Consider the following 27,819-nt stretch of genomic DNA (forward strand, 5'->3'; position numbering starts at 1 on the left):
TGTAAGTTTATCTATGCAATATAATCTATTTACATAATTTCTTATAATAAGCATTACACAGTATTTAATATTTCATTCAGTATCATATTTAAGTTTGCAGTTATTTTGCGCGCTGTGTTAAGTATTTCTGATTATTTTTCATACATTTGTGTATACAGTCACATGCATATATGAATAAAATGTATGTAACTATAAAATAAAAAATTATGAAAGTAAACAAATAAAATTATAAAAAATATATAACAAAGTTACAAAATGATAAAAGGATGTGGAAAAATTAAAAAATAAAACAAAGAAACATTCTGCAAGTGTGTGACCTTATTGTGGTGTAGACGTTTGTGAGCTCTGAGTGCTGATGGAGAAGCTTCGGCCTCATCTGATGTGTATATGGAGGAAAACACTTTTCATGGTGCCCTCCTCTCAGTACAAAGCAGACTAACATTGTGACACCACCCAGTTTGTTGGGTGTAGAGCAGCATGTTCAGCTTCTGTTCCTGAAAAAAACTACAGGAAATAAAGCTGGATAGGAAAAATAAGAAAAATCTGATAATGAATCCTGTCTTGGCATTGCTGACCATCTCTGACTCCATTCCACCAGGAGCCTATGAATGTAGATGTTGCACTCCACACACAAGTGGAACACAACCACCTGTAAAACAGCTCATTCACTTCTTCCTCTCAGTGTCCCCACAAAAGCTCATGCTAAAACTTCATCCATGGTGATGCTATGGTAATGGCTACTATTGCCACCTGGCAGAGCTCAAGAACTGATTGCTACTTACCCTGCTACTTTTGTCGCAATACAGTATACTGGGCTCCTAATAAATCACCAAGACCCATATCATGTACCACAAGGATGCAGAATTTGATGTATGCTGCCTTAACATCAGAGCTCTAACATACTTCAGTAAAGCCAGCAGCACTGACTTCATTACACTGGAATATCCATGACGTTTCACAGTGTTGAGGAGAAAACCATTGCTGTTCAGTAAGAAGAAGTAATTATCCAGCCTTCAGTGCTAATGTAGTGTTTGAAGTTAAGTAAGAGGATACAACTACTTGATCTCATTAAAACCCAAGTATATGTCCCAGAAGTCTACTAATCACATAATTGACTGTTTGCAGAAATTAGAGTGAAATAATCCTGTTCAACATTAGTACTAAGGATGTGAGAGTGCAGTTGGGGGTTAAAACTTGATGGTTCATGTGAGGAGTCATAGGTGGATGTGCACATGTCAGGCACATCTCTCTAAAGTCCTAAACTCACTTTCTATACTCTAAAGATCTTCCTTCAGACATTATGTAGTGAGTAGTTGCAACTTTGTTTATGACTTATCTTTGATGCATTCAAGATCAAAGAACTAAAACTATAAGACCTAGCTTAATGGCCCTTAGCAGTGAATATGAACCAACAACTCTGGACTTTTTAATTGAATATGGCCACAATGGACAGCTAGTGTAAAACCATCAGTGAATACAGGTAATGAAAACATGCCGACTTGCTTCTCATGGTAGCAATAGCATTGTAGGTACAATTGAAATGTAATAAAAAATAAAATAATAGACATGAATGGCTGCAAACAGGATCTTCTTGGATACCAGGGCTCCCTCTTTCACTTTACTTAGCTGACCAATGGGAGACAACTAAGTTAGACATGTTCCTCCTAAAGACAGTTGTGATGTTATTTCCCATGTTAGAAGCGAACATTTGCACCTGAGTCTTCACTTTCTCATGGTGTTACTAGTAACCAGGATGACACTACAGCTTCTCAAAATGGATCTAAGCCAGACATATTTATTTATTAATTTTTTATTTATTGCAATACGTATTCTGTAGATCCAGTTCTGCATGTTAACACATGGCTGTGGAATGAGTCAAAAACATTTAGTTCATTATTACATTAGTTTACATAAAGATAATAAACAAGGATAAATAATACAAGCTGGAAACACAATCATTAGGACAAAATTACACTCACAAGCAGAGTTCCAGATACAACATTCTGATTTTGTGCAAACAATTTTTTACAGATCACCAATTAATCTGATTAACACAGCAAGAGATATTGAGGCAGGAATATACAACAGTATTTGGGAAATAAAATTAGCTATCTCTGCTATAGAATTCTTCTAGAGAATAGAAACATTTTTCAAGCAAGAACTTCTTTGGCTTATTTTTAAACAGTGCTTTTTTATCTTGTAGACACTTTATATTACCGTATTTACTCGAATCTAAGTCACACTTTTTTTCCGGTTTTTGTAATCCAAAAAACCACCTGCAGCTTAGAATCGAGTGCAAAGTAAGTGGAATGTTGGTAGGTGTCGCCACAACTAACTTCTGCCATCAAATGCATGTAGCACTACACAGGTATGCTTTGCAGGCACAAAGATAAATACTGGCGCCAAAACCTCTGTGTCAGTAAATAAATTAAAAGAAAAGGTAGAAGAATGTAAACATTATGCCATGTATTCTTTCGTGTTTGCTGCTATCTCATTTAAATCCTGTCTGCCTAATAAACTATGAAACTAGAGTGAGACAACAGCAAACATGGAAGAATATACATATCATGTCATGTTTATATTCGTATTATTCTTATGCTGAATAGTGATACAGTCAGAAATGAAACACAGCAACTGACTAGATTTTTAAATCTAAGATGGCTCTAGTTTCTGTGCAGAATATAATGTACTAAAGAGGTGTCTGCAAAGATTTTCAAACGGAGAAAATTTTTTGCTAAACTCCCAGAACATCTTCTGTCATACACAGTCTATTATTTGGTTCTTGTTGATCATTATCAAAGAAAGCATCAGTGTAAGTAACAACAAATAGCAGTCTCTTGCCATTGTTTCGCTTACGAGACAATTCCTTTCTTTTTTTTATTGTAAGCCGCAGTAGTGCGCACAAAAGCAAGCCATGCCACGAGCGGCGACATGTCATAAACACTCATTATCAGAATGCAACAAATAATGCATGACACAGTACAATAATGCATTTTCAGCTTAGAGTGACGTAAACCCCCATAACAAAGAGAATGGCACTTATCAGATCAAAGCAAAATAAGCACTCAATTCAAACCAGACGAAGAACATGGAAAAGGAAGGGTACCTGTATAAATACAGAAGGAGCGCCTGACACATAGCAATGGCTACCTGGTAAAGCTTAACTGCTAAGCTTACGCCTCAAACCAAACTACTGTAGCTGTATCTTCATCCATTCAACCTCAATTGTGTTTCATGTTACATTGGACCAACTTTGTTTTGATTTGGAGGGGCGGTCTAAAACTTTTCTCTCACCTTGAATTTCGAGTCTCAAATATCAGGAGTGGCTTGGATTCGGGAAAATTTTTTTTCCTCGATTTCGAGTCTCATTTTTCAGGTGCAGCTCAGATTCAGGTAAATACGGTACTTGGAAGTGCAGTGAAGATTTTTGTGCTTGTATTATTTCACACCTTTTTGCACCAGGGACAGATTTTTCAGGTCACAGTATGTGTGTCACATTTCCACCTTGTGCTGTGGTGATGGTACATTTCATTTGTTTCATATTGAGAAGGATTGTGAACCATGAATGTCATGATTGAAAAGATATATTGTGAGGTAGTGGTTGGGATCCCTGTTTGTTTAAAAAGATTGTGACATGAGATTCTTGTAGGTGCTCCACACAAAATTCGGACAGCCTTTTTCTGACTTGTAAAAACCTTTTTCAATAGTGGTGAATTGCCCCAGGAGACTATTCCATAACACATAAGTGAATGAAAGTAGCCAAAGTAAGCAGATTTTGAGACATTGATGGCTCAGATTTTGGCGATTATCCGAATGGCAAATGTTGCTGAGCTGAGCCTTTTCAGGGTTTGGTTGATGTGCTGTTCCCAGTTAAGCCTGCTATCTATATATATGCCCAAGAATTTCAAACAATCTGCTCTCTCTACCTGCTGGCTCTCATGTATAATGTTTATTTCCTGTGGACTTTTGTGATGAGAATGGAAATGAATATAATTAGTTTTGCTGAGGTTTATTGATAGAGAATTTACTGTGAACCAGTTCAGAATATCCTCAAGTAAATGGTTGGCATTTAATTCTAGATCAGAGGGTATCTTACTGTCTATCATAATACTTGAGTCATCTGCAAACATCATTGATATATATATATATTAGGAATAGCACTAGACCAACGACAGAACCTTGTGGAACTCCATATTTTACTGTTCCCCAGTCGGAATCTGTCCCTCCTATGTCACTATTGTTACCATCTAGCACGTTTTCTGTTGTCTGCCCTGTAGGTAGGATTTGAGCCAGTTGCCCATTTGTTCTTGGAGTTCATAGTGGCATGCTTTCTCTATAAGTATTCTATGACTAACACAGTCAAAGGCTTTAGACAGATCGCAAAATATGCCCACAGGCAATGTCTTTTTGTTGAGGCATTCCAAAACGTTATTTGCAAATGAAAATATTGCTTCGGTTGTGGAGATACCTTCTCTGAATCTAAACTGGTCTCTACTAATTATTGCATGTTTTTCTAGGCGACTGACTATTCTGGCATATATTAGATTTCCGAGAACCTTAGAAAATGTAGTCAAAATCAGATAGGCCAATAGTTTGTAACATCTGAGGCATTGCTTCTTTTGTAGAGGGGCTTTACAATAGCATATTTCATCCTTTCAGAGAGGCATTGAATATATGAGCTAGAGTTTCAGTGAACTCATTGCAGTAGTTTTGTACCTGTCTATTTTCATTATTGAGAACAATGTTTTGGGACCTATTGGGGGAATTTGCACCAGTCTCACTCTTTATCACTTCCCATATGGTTTTGATTTTGTCACTAGATTTATTAATTTTGGAACACAGATCCAAAATTTTTGACTTCTGAATAATTTTGCTTAGTACTTTACAGTATTTTTTATGGTAATTTAGCTGGGTGTGGTTGACTGAATTTTTTGTGGCAATGTACAGTTCTCATTTCCTTTTGCATGAAATCTTAATATCAGTGGTTATCGAGGGTTTTTTGGTATGTTTTGTGGTTTGGATCTTTTACATCCTTTTTGGGAAAGTGCTTTCAAATCTCAGTACCACTTCATTACTGAAAAAATTGTACTTGGAATTGGCATTTTCTAAATGATACATAGGTGCCCAGTCTGTGGCTTGGAGATATGAGTTAAAAATCTGGATAGTTTCTTCATTAACTGTCCTAACTGTTTTCCAACAGGGGCCACTATCATTCACCTAAATACTTGTGCTGTTTAAAGTGAGTCTTTGTACATCATGGTCAGATAGACCATTCATGACTTGCCTGGTAGTCACATCACCTATTTTGATCTGGTCTATAAATATATTATCGATCAGTGTGCTTGTACACGAAGTTATTCTTGTAGGGAAATTAACCACAGAAACCAGATTATATGTGGACATCAGAGTTTCTAGGTCTGATCTGTCTCTAGAATTTGTTAGAAAGTTAACATTTAAGTCCCCATGCACTATCACATCTCTTTTGTGTTTGAATATGTATATTAGTAGAGCATCTAGCTTATTCAAAAAGAGACTAAAGTTCCCTGAAGGTGCTCTGTATACTGTGACTATTGATATATGGGAATTATTCAAGGACAATTCTATGACACACACTTCCAAATGTTGTTCTAAACAATAATTCTACATGTTAATTACTCTACATGTGATATTGTTTTTAACATAAATGGCAACGCCTTTTTCTTTACATTTTCTACAAAATGACGTTGCTAAGAATAATTGTTTATTGTAAGTTTGTCTATACCAGAATTAATAGGGTGCTCACTAAAACATAAAACATGGGCATAATCCATACGTTGTAGCTCATGTATGTTGATTATAAGCTCATTGATCTTACTACTTAGACCTCTAATGTTCTGGTGATAAATTGCAAGTTTTTGTGTTTCGCAGAAGCTCTTTTCTCTAAAAATGAAGTTTCGATTGAAGGTCTGGGCAATGTATTTTTTACTACCCATCTCTCCAAATTAGTCTGTTTCCACACACTTGCAGATTGGGAAGATGCACTTTTTTCTTGTTTTTTCACCATCAAGTTGTCCAATGTAGTCTGCCTATATCGATTCCTGGAATTATTTTGTGTACTGGTACACTCTTCAATCAAATCTGATTCTTTTGTGTTCACATTGTTCCTTGCCTTTGCAACTATGTCACAAATTATAGTTGCTAAATGATTTGTTCCATGCCAGTTAAGGTGAAGACATGAGTGGTGTAAAGTTCTCTGCCAAATTTTTGAGTTTCGATCAAATGAGTCTTTGTAAAATTGCTGCAGATACCTGCATAACATCTATTTGTTGCAATTACCGCCTTGTTTACACACGAGGATTGTAATGAGTCATGCCTGTGTGGAATATCAACTACAATTATGTTGGAATGCTTCAGGTGATTCAGAGTTGATTTTAAGACATTACCAGTTTGCAAACTTTTGTTATGTGCAATGTCATTTGAACCACAGATCACGATGTAGTCTTTGTTCGTTATCTTTTGAAGGATATTGGTTAGTGTTGAAAGTACTTGGTCAGTGCGAGCACCTGGTTTGATGTAATCTAGGGCACTTACCTCTTTGTTGGCGTTTATTATTTCATGAGCAACACCTCTAAGATGGCTATCACCCAGTAAAAAGACACTTCTTTTGACGGCATTTGTTGTGATTGGTACATTTGCTGTCTTCTTGAGTGCTGGAAACACATTACTTTTATCTTCATGTGTCGGTTTTGGCTGGCATGGATGCATAGGTTACATAATTTTTGTGTCCTTTTCCTCTTGGTGTATGATTTGATGGCTTTCTGATAGAGAACTTTGATGCAGCAAATGATAATTTTTTGCTGTAGATGATGCAGAATGTTCACTATGGTTAGTGTAGCGAGCAGCATGCATTGGAGTACCAGTATTATTAAGGTTATGTTCAGCCGTTGTGTACACTTCTATTTTGTTACATCCGCTTTTTGTCTGCTTGGCGGTCTTTAGTTTATTATGTTCACTTTCAGCATTTCTAAGTCTATCAGCTAGCACTCTGTTTTCCTCCATTGATCTGCACACAATTTCTTGTAGTGAATTAATAGTTTCAACAAGTTTGGTTTTGTCAGGGTGCACATCACACGTTATACACTTACATTTCTTATTGGACTGTTTTTCACTGTAGTTTTTTTGCTTAGCACTGGACTTGGAACATTGCGGAGCACTGCTGGTGTATTTATTTTTACCCTCGATGCTTGATAACTTACAGGAATTCTCAAAAACTGAGGATACAACTTCTTTTACATCTATATTCGCCACCATCTTTGTCTAACTCTATTGGTTCTCAAATGAAAAATTGTATTTGCCAATGAATTTGGTTCCGAGTGTCATGTAACAAATGGCTTATCAGTCTTACATATCACAGTCTTTACTCGCCAATTGCCCCATGCTATGTTGTGCATATGCTCGATGTTTCCATCTTTGGTTTCAGTTTTATGATGTCCCTCACAGGACCATTATCAAGAATGGTATAGTCATGTCTCATTTCCCTGACCAGTTTGATAACTATTTAAAGCAAAGCTGACACATTATAAACCTTGACCATCTTTGGATGAATTTCTATTGGTGATATTACAGTACTGAATTTCACTTTATGCACTTGAACAAAACATACAAAACAGTATTTATTTAACAAGTTGTTCAAGCAAAACTATTCTGCTGATCAACTTGACACTTAAGTTATTACACATTGTTTACCAATCTAACAAAACAAAAGTTCATTGTATTATTGTTCTCTTCACCTTGAACAGAAAACTTTTGTCTTATCCTCAGGTGTAGCACAACGGTATGAAACCACGTAGTGTGCCTGCAACTGTTCGTGTGGGCAGAGGTCTTGCATATAGTGTTTGAGTGTACTGCACTCATTTAGCCCTCTGTATTGGCTTGTTAGGGAAGCAGGATGGCGCAGTGAACACATTTGGAAGGCATTATATGTGACTGAATCATTGACAGTCAGCTCTAGGTGGTATGTGAGTTGAACGTTGCATTTTAGAGTCGATTCACAGTTACAGAGAAGCTTTCAGGACTGAGGAGCCATTCAGTGACACTACATGCAATGTTAGCCACTTGCTGCAATGTGGTAAGAGCATTATTATGTGAGTTAACTGCCCCAATATATCCTATCTGCCGTACACACCTCACAACAGCCTATGAATTACAAACTTCCTGTCAGATTGTGTGTTCTTACTGCCTAAGGTAGGCTGCTCCTACACTACTACATGGGGCTAGGGTTCCCTTGCCCATACCTCAATGTGCTCACTGTTAGGTAGAGGTAGTGTAGACTACCTGTCGTATGCCCCTATTGCATGCATTCTGTGCATGCACGAGCTGCTTGACCACCCCTGCCACATGTACTTGCCCACGGAGTACAGCTGCATACACTATGGCCTGACCCACACTTAAGCTATTTGCCCAGCTGTGTGTATGCTCACCTGGCTGTTAATTTTGAGGTTGAAACTATTCGCAAAAGAATCAGAGAAGTGTTCTGAAACTGAAAGGCAAGTCAGCCAGAATCAGCTGTTATGTTGCATAAATGTGCTCGTGCTGGGCTATGTTATTGTATCAAGCCATTCCACTGTTTACTTGCCTGTATTGCAAAAATAGCAAGAACTGTGTGGTATATCGGCAGGTCATTTCTGCTTCAACATTCCTCACATACAGACATGTACACCAATGAGGAAAAGTTAAGCATGCTACTTTTATACGGTGATGTGAAATGCTGTCAAAACAGTATGATGGTATGTCTGTCCTGAGTGTAGCTGTCCGTCACCCAAGGCAATTGCACAAATTATTAGGTCACTAGTGTGAAAAGGCAGCATCAGTGTTAGAGGATGAGGGCAAAGACTGTAACTGGCAGAGCACATGAAGAAGCTGTTATGGCTATGGTGCTTATCAGTCTGCATGGTGACATGACACATATTGCCAAGAAATGTGGGACCAGCCAGACGAGGTGGTGCGGCATTCCATTGTGGGAGCTTACTTCAGACCAGGTTACCTTCTGGTATTCATTATTTTTATGTCATTCTGTAGCTAGTCTGCATAAACCAGTCATGTTGGCCACTGATGCAGCATATATATGTATCATGAAAACTCCTTCAGCATCAATTAAGGCCTGAAGATGGTGCATTGAAGTGCTGAAACTGGTAGCTACACAATAAATAAGATCATAAGGACGGTTTCATTTTCTGACAGTGATTAGTATTTGTTTAGCAGGTTGTTTGTAGTGAGGTAGTTCATTAGCTGGTCATGGACTATATAGCCTGAAGCCTTGGATGGTGCAGGAAGAATGCAAATAGGTCAGTCATCAGAGGATGCTGTGGCAACATTCTGTTTAGGTGGTGGCTTAAGCAGTCATTTCCAGCCCCCAGGGAAAGCACTATTTAAGGATTGGCTGAAGATATTTTTTCTAGTGCCCAGTAGAGTCAGTACTAGGCTTCATCACTTGGACTGTGATGGCATTGTGTCCAGTAGATGCTGATGTGATACACAGGATGGCTTTTTTGGCGGTATCGTAAGTTTATGTGCTGTAGATAGAATTTTTCATGGCTACGGTCATTTAACCCCATGAAGTAATCAATGATTCTCTGTTTTGTTTGTGATTTAAGTGTGGTTGTAGGTAATCTGAGGTTCTGGTTCATTTTTGACTGGGACAATGGGATCAACTGCAGTTTTTACCTTGCTTGTACCAAAACCAAGCAGGTTTTTTGATAGGATAGCTGGTCTATTTCTTTTGTTGGTTAATGTATGAGCATGTTTGAGTTTATCACTTCTCACAATCTGACTGTCTCTGTTCTGCTTGTAAGCAACATGATTTTCAGGTGTGAGGTTTAGTTTGTGTGCCTATGTGCAGTATCTATAATATTCATGAACTATTTTAGTTCTTCAGTCAGCCAAGGTGCAGGTTTCCTTCTTACCTGTGCAGGCTTTAGGAGAACACATTAGTCATATAATTAAGTAAGTTTGTTAGTAAATCCATGAAGCTTTTCATTTATGTCTGAGAAGGGAATAGAACACTTCCCCCAAACTATTTCTGGTCCTCAATTGCAAGTTCGGTCCTCAGTTGCAAGTTCAGATAAATTAATGTGTTTGAATTTTCGTTATGTAGTCAGCTGCTGTTTCTTTCTGGGATATTCTGGTGAGTACATTATGAAAATTATGTCATAGATGGATGTGCCAGGTGCAGATATTTGAGAAGTACGAATTACTCTGGAGATTTTGCTACAAATACAGCAATGAGAGTATGACAACTGTTTGTATGATGGGTAGGAGCAAGGCGAAATAGTGACATATTTGAATAAATTTCACACTGGAAGGACTATTGTATGGAAAATTTATATTAATGTCACAGCTATAATTATATGCTTGTATGTTGATTCTAGACTTGAAAGAGCAGTTTCGAAGCAGGCAAACCCACCTACTTTTGGGGACTTGTTGAGGATATCCATCAGGAACTTTGTGTTAAGTTATTTGATCTCTATGAACATGTATTCCACTTGTGTACCTTCATTATTGTTGGATGTGTGTGGAATGGTAGGTGATAAGTCGAAGCATTTTGTATGCCCCTACTCCTACCCTCCTCAGTTACATATGGCTTGTCATAGAAATAAGTACACTACCCTCTATAAGTTTAGAAACACCAAGTGATTATGGACAATGGAAAGGAAGAAAATACATTATAAAATTGCATTTCATTGTCTTCTAAATGTTTATTAAGCTCAAGAATAAATAGCTAAATAGCTAAATAGAAGTATTAAAGTTCAGATTCCTCAAGACAGCCACCATTTGCTTTAATCACTGCCTAGCATACGCTCAGCATCCAATGCATCAGTTTTGCCAAGGTTTCAGTTGGAATTACTCTCCTCTCTTGCTGCATGACGTCCCACAAGTGTGTCCCACCAATGATTCCTCATTTTCAGGTCGTCCTATCCAACTCACCCCATAGTAGCTCCATTGGGTTTCAATCAGCAGCTGCAGAGGCTATTTCATCTTTCTAAAAAATTTCTGAACCTCTAGAGATTTGATATAGTTCTGAGGCAGACAGGATGCACATTTTATGTTATCTTGCTGCAAGACATACCCCTTCCTAGTCAGATGCAAATCAGATGGCTGAGTATGTTGATGGAGAATGGCATGATAATCCTTCTGGTTCATTTTTCCACCTGCTTTCACCATATCTGACTGTATTCCCTCTGAGAGATCCCCATACTATTACAGAATCCTCTCTGTGCATCACAGTTGGAATTACCCACTGGGTGCTACTGAGTGAGGGCGATTATCCTATGTCGGTGTATGGTCTTGACAACTCCACTGATGGAAATCTTCAATTTCTTTCATATTTGTTGGACACTATTGCTTTCCTGGTGCAAAGTGATTATCTTTACCAGTGAATCAAAAGGAATCTGGAACTTTGGGTGCCATTTTCAATTACTATCACTACATGTACTACCTTCTTGTGCGGCATGTCCACCGTTCATACAAACAGAACTACAATGGAACAGAACTGTAAACAACGCTTCTATGCATGGTCGTGCTGTAGGCTGGCACCACATGGCATGTTTAATAGAGCTACTTGGACAGGTACAGTAAGTTTATATAAAACTGAGCAGTACCAATACATATGTGTATGTACAGTAATTATCCTTACAAAACTGTGTCATTATTAATTATTAATTTGATCATACTATTCTGTATTCTAATTGATAACTCACATACATCACTCCCATCTTGCTCCATTGTAATATGTAGCATGGTGTTCCAAACTTGTCTAGGGTAGTGTAGCCATCTAGATTTACTGAGCCAGGTCTCCGACAGAAGTATTACATGGATGTCTATGCCTTGAAATATAAGACATAACTTGTCAAGATGAGCTAGCAGAGACTGGACATTCACACTTGCAGTATGCAGCTTAATGTTTTCAGGTGCAAAGCTCACAGGGTCTTGTTTGGATCTCCTCTGTGCAGTAATTGTATCATGATTCACCTGTTTCCAGCAGGATTATCTCCAGTGCACATGTCCACTATGGAACAGGAGTGGTTTGCAGAACAGAATTAGATTTCTCTTCTCCACTTGCACCCTTCTGCATCAGACCTCAGCCCCATTCAAAAACTTTGGGCAGAGGTGAAACAGACCTTGCACAAAAACTGGCCTAAAGCTGCACCGTGCAACCTCTATAATCTATCTGCCTGGGGGAGGTGGTAGAAAAGGTGAAATTTACTACTCACCTAATAGATTAAGTCTCTCAAAGGGTGCAAATAGTCATTGCCGTGAAAGGGCTTTGGATGGAACATTTAGGGTAAAGGAACCACAGGCTATGTCCTTTTGAGAGCCAAAAAATATGATTAAGAGCCTGACCTATTTGTTCAGGTAATTTAGTGTTTTCTATAGAAAAATTAATGCAGTCAAACGAAAAATAATTGTCAAAAGTAGGATTCAGTCGAAATCCTGCAGTCTTGCAGGTGCTCATCAGTCTATTAACTGTGCCACCAAACTACAGTCACTGGACACTAAGTTCTGCTGTATTCAGGTATTTCTTATTGTAGTTCCATCTCTGATTACACCTCATGATTTCATTTGCCTTTCCTACATCTTAAGTTGTAGGAATGACACCGGGTAGATATTCTTGTTGATTTATAGTGTGTGTCAGTGAGGTGTAGCTCCCTCAGTTACACCAAGTTACAAGGGTCCTTCACTTTTATGAGTAGTTTTGTACACTACATAATGTCATCAGCACCCGTGTAACATGGCGGGCAATTCAAATTTCAGCCATCACAGTTTTTTGTGATTTCAGATGTATGTGCACACCATCAAAAAATTAACACTGTAATTTTATTTTTCTGGTGTGATAATTAAAACTTCATGATTAACCCTCATATATCACTTCACCTTGTGATATGCTTGACCCATGTGGTTTCTCCTTACCTGAGGGGGAACAACGGTTGCTGGGTGGAAGGTGGACGTGGGTACTGGCTGCTCGACTGTTGCCTAGTATCTTAGAACAGTTATGAGGTGCATGTAGTCAACAGTGTCCCATGGCTGTATGATAGAACTAGTGCTGTTCTCTATGTGGATAAACAGTCTGTCACATGTGGTGGATGGGTATCTGAGACTGTTTGCTGATGAGATGGTATATCTGAAAGTGTCATCATTGAGTGACTGTAATTGGATTAAGGGTGATATGATCAGAATTTCTTTTTGGTGTGATGAAATCTGGATAATTGTTTATAGTGATTGAAAATTACAAGACTGTTCTCCTATACAAATACATTATTCATGGTACGGTGTGTAACTCGGCAATGTTGATTAAATACGGATGCATAATGTTGTGAAATGACATGAAATGGAATGAGTGTGTAAGGTCACTTGTAGGGAAGGTGAATGGTTAACTACGGTTGATTGGGAGAGTCCTGGGACTGTGTAGTGAGACTATAGAGGAGACCATGGACAGAAAGCTTGCACAACCAATTTCTTAGTGCTGCTTGAGTGTTTGGGATCCTCATGACACACATTAAACTGTTCTGTATTGTAACTTTCCCCCATCAACTCATTCAAGAATAAACGCTAGCAGAATATACACATCAACATAAATAAACTAACTGTGCTGATTACAAACTTGTTGCACAGGTATAATTGGTGTAGGCCCTTAAACAGTTATGACCAATAACCTCCCTTGTAATCACTGATTTGGCTTGTAATTTTTATATTATGTTAAATAACTTTGATATCATATCTTTTTGTTGCACTTTAAGTAACTATGCTTCTAGTATTAAGTGAACTGAAATCTCTAACACCTGGAGCACTTTGAATTAAGACCTGTTTGCAAATCAGTAAAATGACTGCAGTTATTTCAACATTTTCTTATAGATAATTTTTTTTCCATTACTTATCTCAACACTTTCACTTTGAATCAGTGCTTGGACTATTCATGGAATCAAAATAGGAGATTAACAGGGCAGAGTAAAGTATATAATACACTGCTGCACTTTAACAATTATGTTGCAGAAACTTCAGCCAACACTAGTTCATGAGTGAAAATACAAAACTAAAACATTACTTTGCCTGAGGGTGTATGTGGAGATGATCTTGGTGGTGCTGTAATGCAGTATGGTGCTGTCGTGGCTCATGATGTAACATGCTCTATACTTCCATTCTTGGTGTCATAATTATAAATCTAGAGCAGACCAATAAATGCAATATTGCTGCTGCGAATAGCCAGTACCATCCAAGGCATTTTAACTCACTTTCATAATAACTTTAGCCTCACTGAAAACTTGATGTTCGCACTGCAAAGTATAACTACAGACAGGTGCTGCCAAAATCACTTGGTCTGCTTACTTCACACCTCTGCACCTTTTCCTTTCACATGGTAATATTTCAGGCATGGAGGGGCTTCCCCGTGTCTTTTCCTACTACTTGCATTACTATAGTCCTTATACATGAGCAAGCTACATTAATTAACAGTTGGTGCATATGTAAATAAAAGGACATTATTTTAAAATGGCATTTTAAAAAGACTTCAAAATAGAGAAAAATATTCATATTTTATCTTTTTCAATGAATTTAGTGGTTACAGATATTACATAATCGGTGTATTGGATAAGTGCTACAAACTGCAAAAGCATCACAGCATTACTCTCAGTTATTAACAGTAATAAGGCCCATACTGTATGAGGAGCTGAAAGCTAACTGAAACTAGAAATGAAAGTCAGTGATGTAAATTCCAATTTTAGTATATATTGCAAAGGTAATCTAGATGCCATTGGTGATAGCTTATTTACTGCTATAAAGAATTCAGTAATATCTAGTCAGGATATTATAAATTTTAGATGCAAAATATTATGATTAATACAAGCATCAAAGGTTCTTTTCGAGAAACACTATTGAGACAATTTAGAGAACCAGCATTTGAAGCTGACTGCCAATCGATTCTATTGCTGCCAACATCTGTTGCACGTAAGGACCATAAAGATAAGATACGAGAATTTAGGGCTCATTGGAGGCATACAGACAGTAATTTTTCCCACACCCTATTTGTGAGTGAAACAGTAAAAAAATAACTATTAGTGGTACAGGGTACCATCCGCCACACACCGTACAGTGGCTTACGGAGTATCTATGTAGATGCAGATGTAAATGTAGAAAAGTAAGTGAAACATGCTACTTAGATGCTCTGGTAGATCTCCTGCCTCAAGAGCTGTAATGGCAGAATGCTTCAGAGTAAATTTGAAGAACATTGCAGATATGGTGACAGCCAGAAGACTACAACTGGTCAGCCATAGAATAAGAGTGTCATGTGATTAAAACTCGTCTGAGGGGCAGTGATTCATTGAAATTGTTCTGTATGTACCTTGAAGAGTCACAGAATTTATTTGTAATGGCAACTTTCAGAGTATCTAATGTCACTGAACTTTTTAGTTCAGTTACTTTAGAGGAAGTATTCGATAATTGTTAAACTGTTGTTGCATCGAGTTAAAATATATGCCAAAAAGAAGTTGGAAGATATTTTTGCTTTGTAAGTGTGACAGGAAACTGATCGTAGATAACCCAAGTAGTCAGCATCAGACATTCATATCTTGATACGAAGATATTGTTCAGTGTGTTTTAGGTATGTATGTGATGATCAAGGTTGTGATGCATGGGAAAGATCTGTCGTGGTTCAGTAGCTGTGTTACATAGTTGCTATGAAGGAAGAGAGAGGTTTGTTGCAGGTTTAACATGCATTATTGGCAAACAAAAGCCTATTGAAACCACAATTAACATGAGGAGAGTAATGCCAGAAGTATTCAGTAAAGTCTAAAGAAATGTTTTTCTAATCAGTCAAGTGAAAATCCTATTAAGTTTTAATCTTACATAAAGTTAATGTAGACATCATCTATACATTCTCTTAGTGATTGTACTAATGCCAGAATGGAAGATAACAGGCAGAAAGCTGAAATGCTGAATTTGGTCTCAGAAATTTTCATTGTGGATAATATAATACAGGTTCACTCTTCAATCATAGAAAAGCAATTGAAATAATTGGATTCTATAAAGAGATTACGTGAAAAAACTTGTACCCCTCCTAGCATAAGCTCATACCCAGTCATTGGAGAAGCAGTGTTCCAAATGATAGGATAAAGGCACAGTTAATCCCTGTTTTCAGGAATTATAGTTCTATATTGCTGATTTCAGCCTGTTGTAGAATTATGGAACTCATTCTGTACTTGTGTATTACACCATTTTTGGGGAAGGAAAATTTTTATAGGATTCTGTATTAATTCCTCAAACAGTGATATTGTAAAACGCAGCTCAATCTGTTAGTTTGTGAGGTACAGAGAGCAGTATATCAAAACTTTGTTTGGTGCTTGCTTGGACTTCCAAAAGGCATTCGATTCAGTTCCACAATCTCGCCTAGTGAACAAAATACAAGCTTGATGTATGTTGAACCAGTTTTTTAATTGGATTCAGTAGCTGTTAGAAGTTTTTCATAATCAGTTGAAATTGTTTGGATGTGAAAGTAACTTTGGAAGTGCACTATTACTGTTCATGATGTATAAAAATTATATGCTGGAAAATGTTGGAAGCTCTCTGAGCCATTTCGCAGATGACACTGTTACATAAAGGAAGTGAAAACACCAGAAAATTGTAGCAAAATGCAGGAAGGACTTCAGAGGATCGATGTTGGTGTAAAGATTAGCAGTCGTATCAAATTGTGGGTCACAACAACAAAAGTAACCTGAAGTGGCATGACCACATAAAACTATCTGTGGGGAAAAAAGATGCCAGTCAGAGATTTATTAAAGAATCCTAAGGAAAAAAGAACTTATTCACGAAAGTAGTAGTTTACAAAACATTAGTTAAACTGATTTTTTAGCTTTGTTCATCATTCTAGTACCCTTACTAGGTATGATGAACAGAGAAAACTGTGTGTTTCATTACGTGTTCTTATAGTAAGCATGAGAGTGCCAAGCTGAATAATAATTAGATTTATAATTATTTAATGTATTGTCATTCATGTGCTACTTGGAAGTCATAGTATTGTTGTATTTACTGATGTCCTGCATGAGAAGCTTAACCACTGTTTGGAATCACATGAAACGACAGGATAATTTCAAACTGTTCTTTAAATATGTTTCATCTCTTTGCTATTTGGTATTAGAAATAGTATAGCAAATTCATGTTTCATAGAATCTGCAGATCTGTTTAAACTTTTTTTCAGGAAGCAGTTTTGGCGTGCCAAGACAGAGAAAGGCAAGATAAAACATTTTCAAGAGAATGTTTACTATGTAAAACGCACCTGACTGGCACAAGAGCAAATTACTTTGATCACCTGGCCACCATTCATAATTTAAAAATTGGACATCCTGACAATTTAGTATTCACGGATGAATTAATTGACAAATTGCAAAAAACGCTAGAGAGGTAAGAGCCATTTTGAATGTAAATGTAAAGCTTGACTGCATTTAGTTTCACTAATCAGGATCAAATTGAATTATTAAAATTCTGAGTAACTTCTCAGTAAACATTGGAACACTTTAATTTTTAATCATTGATGCACCTATCGTGGGAATATTAGAACCACAAGACTCACTTATATTTAATTAGACAGGTTTCATATTTTCTCTTTACTTCCATTATGATAGACATTTTACAGGACGTCTTATATTTAGAAATAGTTGTGACAGGAGTAGTAAAGACAGTAAGAGCTATAGCCAAAATAAAACAGTTGGCATTTATTGATTAAGATTAGTATAAAAGAATACGTTGGGAGATACATTTAGACTTTGAACCGTGTAAGTGATCGACATGGGAGAAGAAGTGGGAAAAAGAGATAGGTAGAATGGAAGTGGTGGAATGCAAATTATGAAGAGAGAAGAAAAAAATTGTGTTTGACTTAAAAACTCAGAGGAGGAAATTGGAATTGGCTTCACTTGGAGACAGAGAGAAATGGTCATACAAGTCAAAAATTCCATGGACAAGCCTCATCGAGCACCTCTTTCTCTTCACACTGCAGTTTCCCAATTAAATCACAAGCTACAATTTTTGTGAAAAACTCCTAGTTTAATGAACCTGAATCATAATCCACACTTCTCACTTGTGGCTGTTCAGTTTTATAAAACATTAACTGTAGATTCAATAAAATAAAAACAGCACGGATAAAAAAATACAAAATTCCCATAGGTAAAAAAGTTAAGCCTGGAAAATATCCACTAGTGCAAGAAAGAAAATTCATTTTTAACAATGTTTTTGTTAGAACTTCAAGTTTAACACATATATTTCGGAACGACACAACAACACACATAAGTCACAGAGTAAGTTCACAAGTAAGACATGTGTACACGTTAGCATTCGAATGAGCAGAGTCCCAGTCTAGCGGCCGCTGCTCGGCTGGCCGCTTAGGTGGCGCAGCTACTGCATGGCTGGCAGACAGCGCCGCACGTAGAGGATGCGCGTAATTGCGCGGCGGCAATTTGAATGATCGGCGAGTCACAACACTTTTCCCCCCTTTGAAATTGTTGCACTGGTCTTGATGGAGGTGTCCTGGAGATGGCTAACGTCTATAGGTATTGTTTGACTCGCCGTAAAGTCTCGAGGAGAAGGCTTCCCGTACGGACGGAAGTGTCCCCAATGATAACGGGTCGAGATGACAGGAGACGTAGGGGTCGAATCTGCTGGGGCCCCATGCACCAATCTGCCCGTTGCGGCAAGTCCAGTTGATATGACAGGAGACATGGGCGATGTGTCGGCATCCATTGGAGGAGGAGGCGAGTAGATTTACTCTGACAGAGGATGGTCCTCCGGTTCCTGCATGGGCACGTCTCCTGCTAGCGTCCGTTCTGGTGCTGGCATCGCGATGACGGTGAGAGGGCTGTGTTGTGAGTATTGAGAGATGCCGAGATCCCGAGTGTCAGGTCGAGCCAAAGGTGGTGTGGCGGCATTCGGAACAGGCGTTGCTGACACCCGAGGCCGAAGCTGGTCCAAATGACGCACTGCAGCACCCGTGTCCGTCTGGATTTCATACAGGCATCTGCCACGGTGTCTTAAGATGCGGCCCAGACTCCATTTTGGCCGCCTGCCATATTCCCGTACCCAGACGAGGTCATCGGCGGTGAACCGGCCAAGTGAAGGCACCCGCGGCTGTGAGGTGGGAGGCCGCAGAAGATGAAGTAGTGTACGAGGCTGTCGGCCATGTAAGAGCTCAGCCGGGCTGTGGTCGCCCATGGGGGTGAAACGGTAAGATGCCAGAAACTGGAGAAGCGCATCATCAGCAGCAGAAGAAGTCAGAAGTTTCCGCATCTGAGCCTTAAATGTGCGGACCAGTCGTTCAGCCTCACCATTAGATTGTGGATGGAACGGCGGGACCGTGACATGCGTAACACCGTGACAAGCACAAAAATCTGCAAATTCAGAAGAGGCAAATTGCGGACCATTATCAGTAACAAGAGTAGAGGGGAGGCCTTCCAAAGAAAAAATGCGGACGAGAGCACTGGTGGTTGCCGCGGTGGTAGGTGACGTGCAATGGACAATGAAAGGAAAGTTAGAGTAGGCGTCAATTATGAGGAGCCAATAAGTACCTAAAAAGGGTCCTGCAAAGTCAGCATGAATGCGCTCCCAGGGCTTCTCAGGCGAAGGCCACGGTGACAAAGATGACTTCGGGGCAGCGGCCTGTGACGCACAAGGGCCGCAGGCAGCGACCATGTGTGCTATTTCAGAGTCGATGCCAGGCCAGTACACGTGATGGCGCGCCAGAGATTTTGTGCGAGACACACCCCAGTGCCCTTGGTGAAGGAGGTGCAAGACCGAAGCACGCAAAGACGCAGGTACCACAATATGAGGCGAAGCATTGTCAGTGGAGCGGAGGATAACACCATCCCTAGCCGTGAGGCGGTAGCGCAAAGTGTAGTAGTTCCACAACGGATCAGAAGTCTTAGCGGATGGGCGATCTGGCCAACCCTTCTGAATGCAGCGTAAAACCCGGGAGAGGGTAGGGTCAGAACCCGTAGCAGCCGCCAGCCTGTCCCCAGTGATGGGGAACCTGTCCACAACCCGCTGCTCGGCAACATCCTGGTGGAAACACAAAAGTTCGTCCCTATCGAATGCCTGATCAGGACCCATGGGAAGGCGAGACAGAGCATCAGCATTCGCATGTTGAGCCGTGGGCCGGAAATGAATCTCATAATTGAAATGGGACAAGTAAAGAGCCCAACGCTGGAGGCGGTGTGCAGCCTTGTCGGGAAGTGACGTTGATGGATGAAACAAGGAAACAAGTGGTTTGTGATCCGTAACAAGATGAAATTTTGAGCCATAGAGAAAAACACCAAACTTATGAAGAGCATAAATGATGGCCAAAGCTTCTTTCTCAATTTGAGAATACTTTTGTTGGGCATCCGTGAGCGTTTTGGAGGCATAAGCAATGGGTTGTTCCGAACCGTCAGAAAAACAGTGCGCAAGGACTGCACCAACCCCGTATTGAGAGGCGTCTGTGGCAAGAACAAGATGTTGGCCAAGTCGATAAGTAGCCAGGCACGGGGCCTGTTTCAGCATAGTCTTCAACTTCTGGAAAGCCACTTCACATGACGCGGACCAGTGAAAAGGCACGTTTTTATGCAACAGGCGATGCAACAGCTGAGCCACCGAAGCCGCAGATGGTAAAAACTTGTGATAGTATGCTATTTTCCCCAAGAAGGCCTACAGTTCCTTAACAGATGTAGGGCGAGGAAGGGCATCGATCGCAGCGACAGTTTGTTGAAGCGGACGAATACCATTCCGAGAGAGTTGAAACCCCAAGTACGTGATAGATGCCTGAAAAAATTGTGATTTCTGAAGATTACACTTAAGACCGGCAGTCTGTAAGACATGAAAAAGTGTGCGGAGATTTGTTCTTCAGTGGTGGAGCCAGTGACAACAATGTCGTCCATGTAATTGATACACCCAGGGACAGGGAACAATAATTGTTCCAAGAATCACTGAAAGAGAGCAGGGGCACTAGCAACCCCGAATGGCAAGTGTTGGTACTGATAGAGACCGAAAGGCGTGTTAAGGACCAGAAACTGCCGGGAAGCAGCGTCGAGAGGAAGTTGATGATAAGCTTCTGACAGGTCAATTTTAGAAAAATACTGGCCTCCAGCAAGTTTAGTGAACAGTTCTTCAAGATGGGGCATAGGGTAAGTGTTGATGAGGCATTGAGCATTTACAGTGGCTTTGAAATCGTCACAGAGATGAATATCACCATTTGGCTTAGCAACTACAACGACAGGAGAGGACCACTCACTGGAAGCGACAGGAAGCAAGACCCCTGAAGCAGTGAGACGATCCAACTCCCGTTTTGCCCGATCACGAAGGGCCACAGGAATGGGCCAAGCCCGAAAAAACTTAAGCCGAGCAGTGGGTTTGAGCGTGATATGAGCTTCAAAGTCGTTTGCACGGCCTAACCCAGGAGAAAAAAGGGACGAAAATGTCGTCGACAAGGAATCCAGTTGAGCATAAGGAATAGCATCAGAGACAATATTGACAGAGTCATCTATGGAGAACCCAAAAACGTGAAAGGCATCGAAACCAAAAAGATTTTCTGCGTTGCTCTGGTCGACCACACATATGGGAACAGTGTGAACGACGGATTTGTAAGATACCTCAGCATTAAACTGTCCCAAGAGAGAAATCTTCTGTTTATTGTACATCCATAATTGCCGAGTGACAGGGGACAGGAGTGGAGAACCCAGCTGAAGATACGTCTGAGAATTAATTATAGTGGCAGCAGAACCGATATCCACTTGCATGCGAACATCTCGACCAAGGATTTGGACAGTGAAGATTAACTTCCCTGAAAGGGAAGAAGTACAATTGACAGACAACACAGAATCAGAATCAGCGTCATGTTCATGAACATCATGTATGCGGTCGGATTTGCAAACAGAAGACACATGACCTTTCTTTTTGCAGTTGTGACACACAGCCCAACGTTGGGGACAATCCTCGCGTGAATGTTTCGTAAAACACCGCGGACATGAAGGAAGTTGCCGGGGGTTTTGCTGCAGTTTCTTAGCGGGTTGTTTACGGCTAGGCCGAGGCTGCGCGTGGGAGCGTACTGTGGCCACGTCGGGCGGCGGGGACGCGCCGCACGCGTTGTCAACAGCGCACAGAGGTTGTATTTCCCCGACATCACCCCATGCCTCTATTTGCGCCCCAGCGGCGTGAGAAATTTCAAAAGACTGCGCAGTGGAGAGAACTTCATCTAGAGTCAGATTCGCCAACTGAAGGGTCCGTTGCCGAACTTCTTTGTCGGGTGCCGACCGGATAATAGCATCCCGTACCATGGAATCGGCATAGGTTTCTTTGTGAACGTCAGTAACAAATTGACACTTTCGACTGAGGCCGTGAAGTTCAGCAGCCTAAGCGCGATAGGATTGATTTGGTTGTTTTTGGCAACGATAAAAGGCAACACGAGAGGCTACCACATGCGTTTGCTTTTGAAAATAGACAGACAGAAGTGAGCACATTTCAGCAAAGGACAAAGACGCAGGATCCTTCAAAGGGGCCAATTGCAATAACAACCGATACATTTGAGGTGAAATCCAGGAAAGGAACAGAGACTTACATGGTTGTTCGTCCGTGACATGAAATGCCAAGAAGTGCTGTCGAAGACATTTTTCATAATCAGACCAGTCTTCCGCCGTCTCGTCGTAAGGAGGAAAAGGAGGTATAGCTAACGACGAGAATCGCCCCGCATTTGATGCCGCAATGAAATCGCGAATCGCCGCTGTTAGAAGCATTTGCTGTTCAAGGAGATTTTGCAATAGTTGCTCGACAGTAGCCATGGAACCCTGTGAGTCAACAGTAAAAAGGAAAAATCCACTACCTCATCGCCAATTGTTAGAACTTCAAGTTTAACACATATATTTCGGAACGACACAACAACACATATAAGTCACAGAGTAAGTTGACAAGTAAGACATGTGTACACGTTAGCATTCGAATGAGCACTGAGTCCCAGTCTAGCGGCCGCTGCTCGGCTGGCCGCTTAGGTGGCGCAGCTGCTGCATGGCTGGCAGACAGCGCCGCACGTAGAGGACGCGCGTAATTGCGCGGCGGCACTTTGAATGATCGGCGAGTCACAACAGTTTTATTATATTTAACACAATGTTAACATAGCTACATTTAAATTATATTTATGTAAGCAAGAAACACTTAAAAGTGGCTTGTGATATCTTACTTAGTTAATTGTTTATGACAGCAAAATCCATAATAATCTCATGGGTGCAGTTTTGCCAACCCATGCAGGTTAACATTCCCCTTTGCTATACTCTGTTACTTTCACATCAAGCCTTGTGTGTATTCCATTGTGTATTTCTTCTCTGGATTCTTTGTGCAACCAATAGTTCATTATAGTCAAACAGTGTTCGGTTTCTACATCTACATGGCTACTGGACTTTTATTGTTTCAAATGATGTATTTTTTCATCAACGAGCTGTAACTCCTAGAACTACATGCCATGTGTCTCTTCTGCTCCTTTAGAAGCTTCAATGAACCAAATTTTGGGTGGTTTGAATTAAATGAGTGTAGTGATAGAGACCTGCATCTCCTATTGTATCATTTGGGCAGTTGTTCATGCATACAAGTTTGACTGTAGTTGTGCTGTAGTTGTGGTCTATTGAGTTAGACTTCGTATACAATTAAGACTTTGGAGCTCCATAGTGTCCTTTTACAATTATTTTTCTTGCAGGTATTTCAGAATTATACGGGGAAGAAAAGTTGAAAAAGGTGATTGTCATTTGTACTAATGTCTTAAATCTGGTTGCCCCCTGTGTTTCCTGAGAGACAGAAGTTTTACTATTGCTCAGCAACAGAACTTAGCATAATTCAAGTGTCAGATACTGTTTTCATCCGTGTTGATATTGTTGCTGCTTCCACATCTCATATAGTATCAAGTACATTTTTGAGCTACGTTCATAGGCTTTCACTGGCAAAATAAGTCACCACTTGTGAGTTGTAGATGGCATCATGTTTCAGTATGATGTACCAATGTTTTAGCCACTGTTAAGTGCCCTTCATTGGTGTATCTATTATGATAGGGGTAACTAAACCTTAATATGTTGTCTTACTCCTCTGACTGCAAGTCCTTAAAAAGAGTATAAATAAAATTGGTCATATGAATGTTCCTCATTACAGGCAAAATGGTTTTAAGTGGTATTCTGTGATAAAGCAGTCCCAAATTGGTCTTGTGTGAAATCTGGCATAACAACATGTTTATGTCTAATTCCATTGGGAACAATGTGGAACATGACCATATTGTAGTCAATATATTTTGGATAAATGGCAGCATTGGTTATAACTAATGAAATCATTTACTTTACAGATCGATTTTGGCCACTGTGTGGCCATCTTCATTGCTAAAAATACATAAGAATCATCAGACATGAGGATCTTAACACAAATGTGACCCTATTTATAACCACTGTTTGATGTTTGTTATAAACAGGGCCACATTTGTGTTAAGAGTCTCATGTCTGATGGTTCTTATGTATTTTTAACACTGAAGATAGTCAGTAAAATAAAGTATTTCAATATTTATATCTGATGCTGCCATTTATTCAAAATATATTGATAACAGTGTGTTTTCTGAGTTAGAAAAAATGACTAACCAGCACTCTGACAAGAACTAACTAGCACAGCTGCATGGTGGTAGGTGACAGACAGTGAAACTGGACAAGTAAAGTAAGAAGGAAACCTGCACCATGGCTAACTGATGGACTAAAACAGCTCATAAAGCTTGTATGTACTGCACATCAGACATACAAACTACACTCTACACTTGAAAATCATATTACTTGCAATCAGAAGCAAAACAGAGTCAGTCAAGCTATGAGAAATGCTAAACTCAAGCATACCCATACTTTAACTAACAACAAACAGATCAACTGTTCTATGGGAAAAACCTGTGTGGACTTGTTATAGTCAAAGTAAGACATGCAGCTGACTCCAGTGTTCTAGCTGAAGAACTGAAGTGGCACTTCACATTACCTACAACCACAATTGAACTGCAAATGAAACAGGGACTCATTGATTACTTCATGGAGGTAAATGACAGTAGCCATGAAAAATTCTACTTAAAGCGTGTTACTTACAATACTGTCAAAAAAGCAATCATGTGTATCAGATCAGCATCTACTGGACACAGTGCCATCACAGTCCAAGTGCTGAATCATATTATTGACTCTACTGCCCACTATAACAAATACCTTCAGCCACTCCTTAACAAGATTTTTGCCCTGAGGTCTGGAAACAAGGACTGCTTAAGCCACCACCTAAACAGGATGTTGCCACAGCATCCCCTGATGACTGACCTATTTGAATTCTTCCTGCACTGTCCAAGGCTTTAGGATATATAGTCCAAGACCAGCTAACAAACTACCTAACTAAAAACAACCTAATAGACACATAACAGTCAGGTTTTCATAAATATTGTACCACAACATCTGCCATAATAAAGGTAACAGATGACCTCAGGCTTCTCGCAGATGGGCATGAGACAACTATCCTGTGCTTCTTAGATGTTAGAAAAACATTTGACGATGTCTACTTCGACATTTTACTTGCCAAAACTCAGCATCCTAAATTTCTCACAGAGTGCAGTGCAGTGGTTTCACTCATACCTGACGTCTTTCCAGCAAGTCTGCATGTCCACCTTTTCAGATATGGTTGTAGGACTTGACTGTTCACTTCAGGATGTCAAATCAAACACCTTTCCAAACTTATTTTGGCTATCGGTTTCGGCAATTTACTGTGCTGTCTTCAGGCTCCCTGATCGATGTGTAGGAAGATTCCAACCTTGGTTCCAGTCAAAATAGGGGCCAGCATTCAAATAGATATCTGCTTGATACAGTGATTACTTCAGTCATCATCTGCTGACTCGACAGATGATAGTTGAAGTGACCGCTGTAACAAGCAGATATCTACAGATACCTATAGCAAACATCACATGTATGCTGATGACCTCCTTCAGTTGTATCTAAGTCCAAAACCAATAAAACTGAAGACAGCTATGTTGTTGTTATGGTCTTCAGTCCAGAGACTGGTTTGATGCAGCTCTCCATGCTACTCTATCCTGTGCAAGCTTCATCACCTCCCAGTACCTACTTCAACCTGCATCCTTCTGAATCTGTTTAGTGTATTCATCTCTTGGTCTCCTGCTATGATTTTTACCCTCCACACTGCCCTCCAGTACTTGGTGATCCCTTGATGCCTCACAATATGCCCTACCAACTTATCCCTTCTTCTAGTCAAGTTGTGCCTCAAATTTCTCTTCTCTCCAGTTCTATGCAGTACCTCCTCGTTAGTTATGTGATCTACCCATCTAATCTTCAGCATTCTTCTGTAGCACCACATTTCAAAAGCTTCTATTCTCTTCTTGTCTAAACTATTTATTGTCCACATTTCACTTCCATACATGGCTATGCTCCATACAAATACTTTCAGAAACGACTTCCTGACACTTAAATCTATACTCAATGTTAACAAATTTCTCTTCTTCAGAAATGCTTTCCTTGCCATTGCCAGTCTACATTGAATTTTAATACTGACCTGCGTGCATTATCAAAATGGCCAGAGGATATAGGGTCAAAGCTCAACCCACCCTAAACCCAAGGGGTATTAGGGGGTATTAGTTGGTCATTCTTGGCTCATTAGCCCAAAATGTTAGGAATTCCTATCATCTTTAATCCTAAGTGGGACAGATATTAACTTCTCTCCTTCAGCAAAGTATCTAGGAGTAATAATAGATTAAAATCTAAATTGGACTGAGCCCATGATTACAATGTGCGATAAGATGTCAGCACCTTTCCATGTTCTGCAAAAATATAAAAAGCTGTTCCCTCTTGACGTGAAAACAAACTTGTGTGCACACTTATACTTCCAGTTACTGATTACAGCATATTATCCTGCAAGGACTCGCTCAGGAAAGCTCGCAGGGCCTGGGATTGGTTATGAATGCCTGTGTTCAATATATTTGTGACATTCGACACTTTGATCATATTTCACCATCATATGCACAGATGTCCTGGCTGCATGTAGACAACCACAGAGATTTCTGTAAACGCTGTCTCTTACGTTTGTCTTGTCAATGTACGAGGGGCATTTGAAAAGTCCGTGCAAAGTCCGAGAGAGGGCACCACCAGCATGTGTCAAGGTCATGTTTAGTTAGTAGCACACCAAGTTTCAGCCATATTGGTCTATTTCTTTGTCTTTGGCATTCGTGTGAATCAAGGAAGTCGAATGATTGCCAAAAAATGGATGAAAAAGAATTTCGTGCGGTGAGTAAACATTACTTTATGAAAGGCAAAACGCATCAGGAGACTAAAGAGAAGCTTGGTAAACATTACGGTGACTGCACCTTCGATTAGAACAGTTTATAAGTGGTTTCGAAATTTTAGGAGTGGCCATATGGACACAAGTGATGCTGAACGTTGTGGACACCCTGTGGAGGTTACAACTCCAGAAATCATTGATAAAATCCATGATATGGTGATAGATGACAGAAGAATTAAGATGCATAAGATTACTAGTGCTGTGGGCATCTCGAATGAATGGGTACATAATATTTTGCATAAACATTTTGACATGAGAAAGCTATCCACAAGATGGGTTCCACGATTGCTCACACTTGACTAAAAACGGAATCGTGTGGTGTTGCAAGGATGGTTTGCAGCTGTTCAGGAAGAATCTGCAGGATTTTAAGCATCGTTTCATCACTGTGGTTGAAACATGGATACATTACTATACTCCTGAGGCCAAAGAACAATCTAAACAATGGGTTACCAAGGG

The 27,819-nt window shown here is 39.8% G+C and overlaps 1 protein-coding gene across 2 annotated transcripts in view; it reads left to right on the forward strand.

Annotated features, from left to right (window-relative positions):
• LOC124721807 (zinc finger protein 277) overlaps positions 1–27,819 on the forward strand; it is a 134,656-nt gene that overhangs the window by 27,142 nt on the left and 79,695 nt on the right. For both annotated transcript variants that reach the window (XM_047246928.1, XM_047246927.1), the window contains exon 4: positions 17,222–17,424. In XM_047246928.1, the coding sequence (XP_047102884.1) occupies positions 17,222–17,424 (203 nt within the window). The remainder of the gene's footprint in view (positions 1–17,221; positions 17,425–27,819) is intronic.

Source organism: Schistocerca piceifrons, chromosome X, assembly GCF_021461385.2.
Source record: "Schistocerca piceifrons isolate TAMUIC-IGC-003096 chromosome X, iqSchPice1.1, whole genome shotgun sequence".
In the NCBI taxonomy this organism is placed as follows: domain Eukaryota; kingdom Metazoa; phylum Arthropoda; class Insecta; order Orthoptera; family Acrididae; genus Schistocerca; species Schistocerca piceifrons.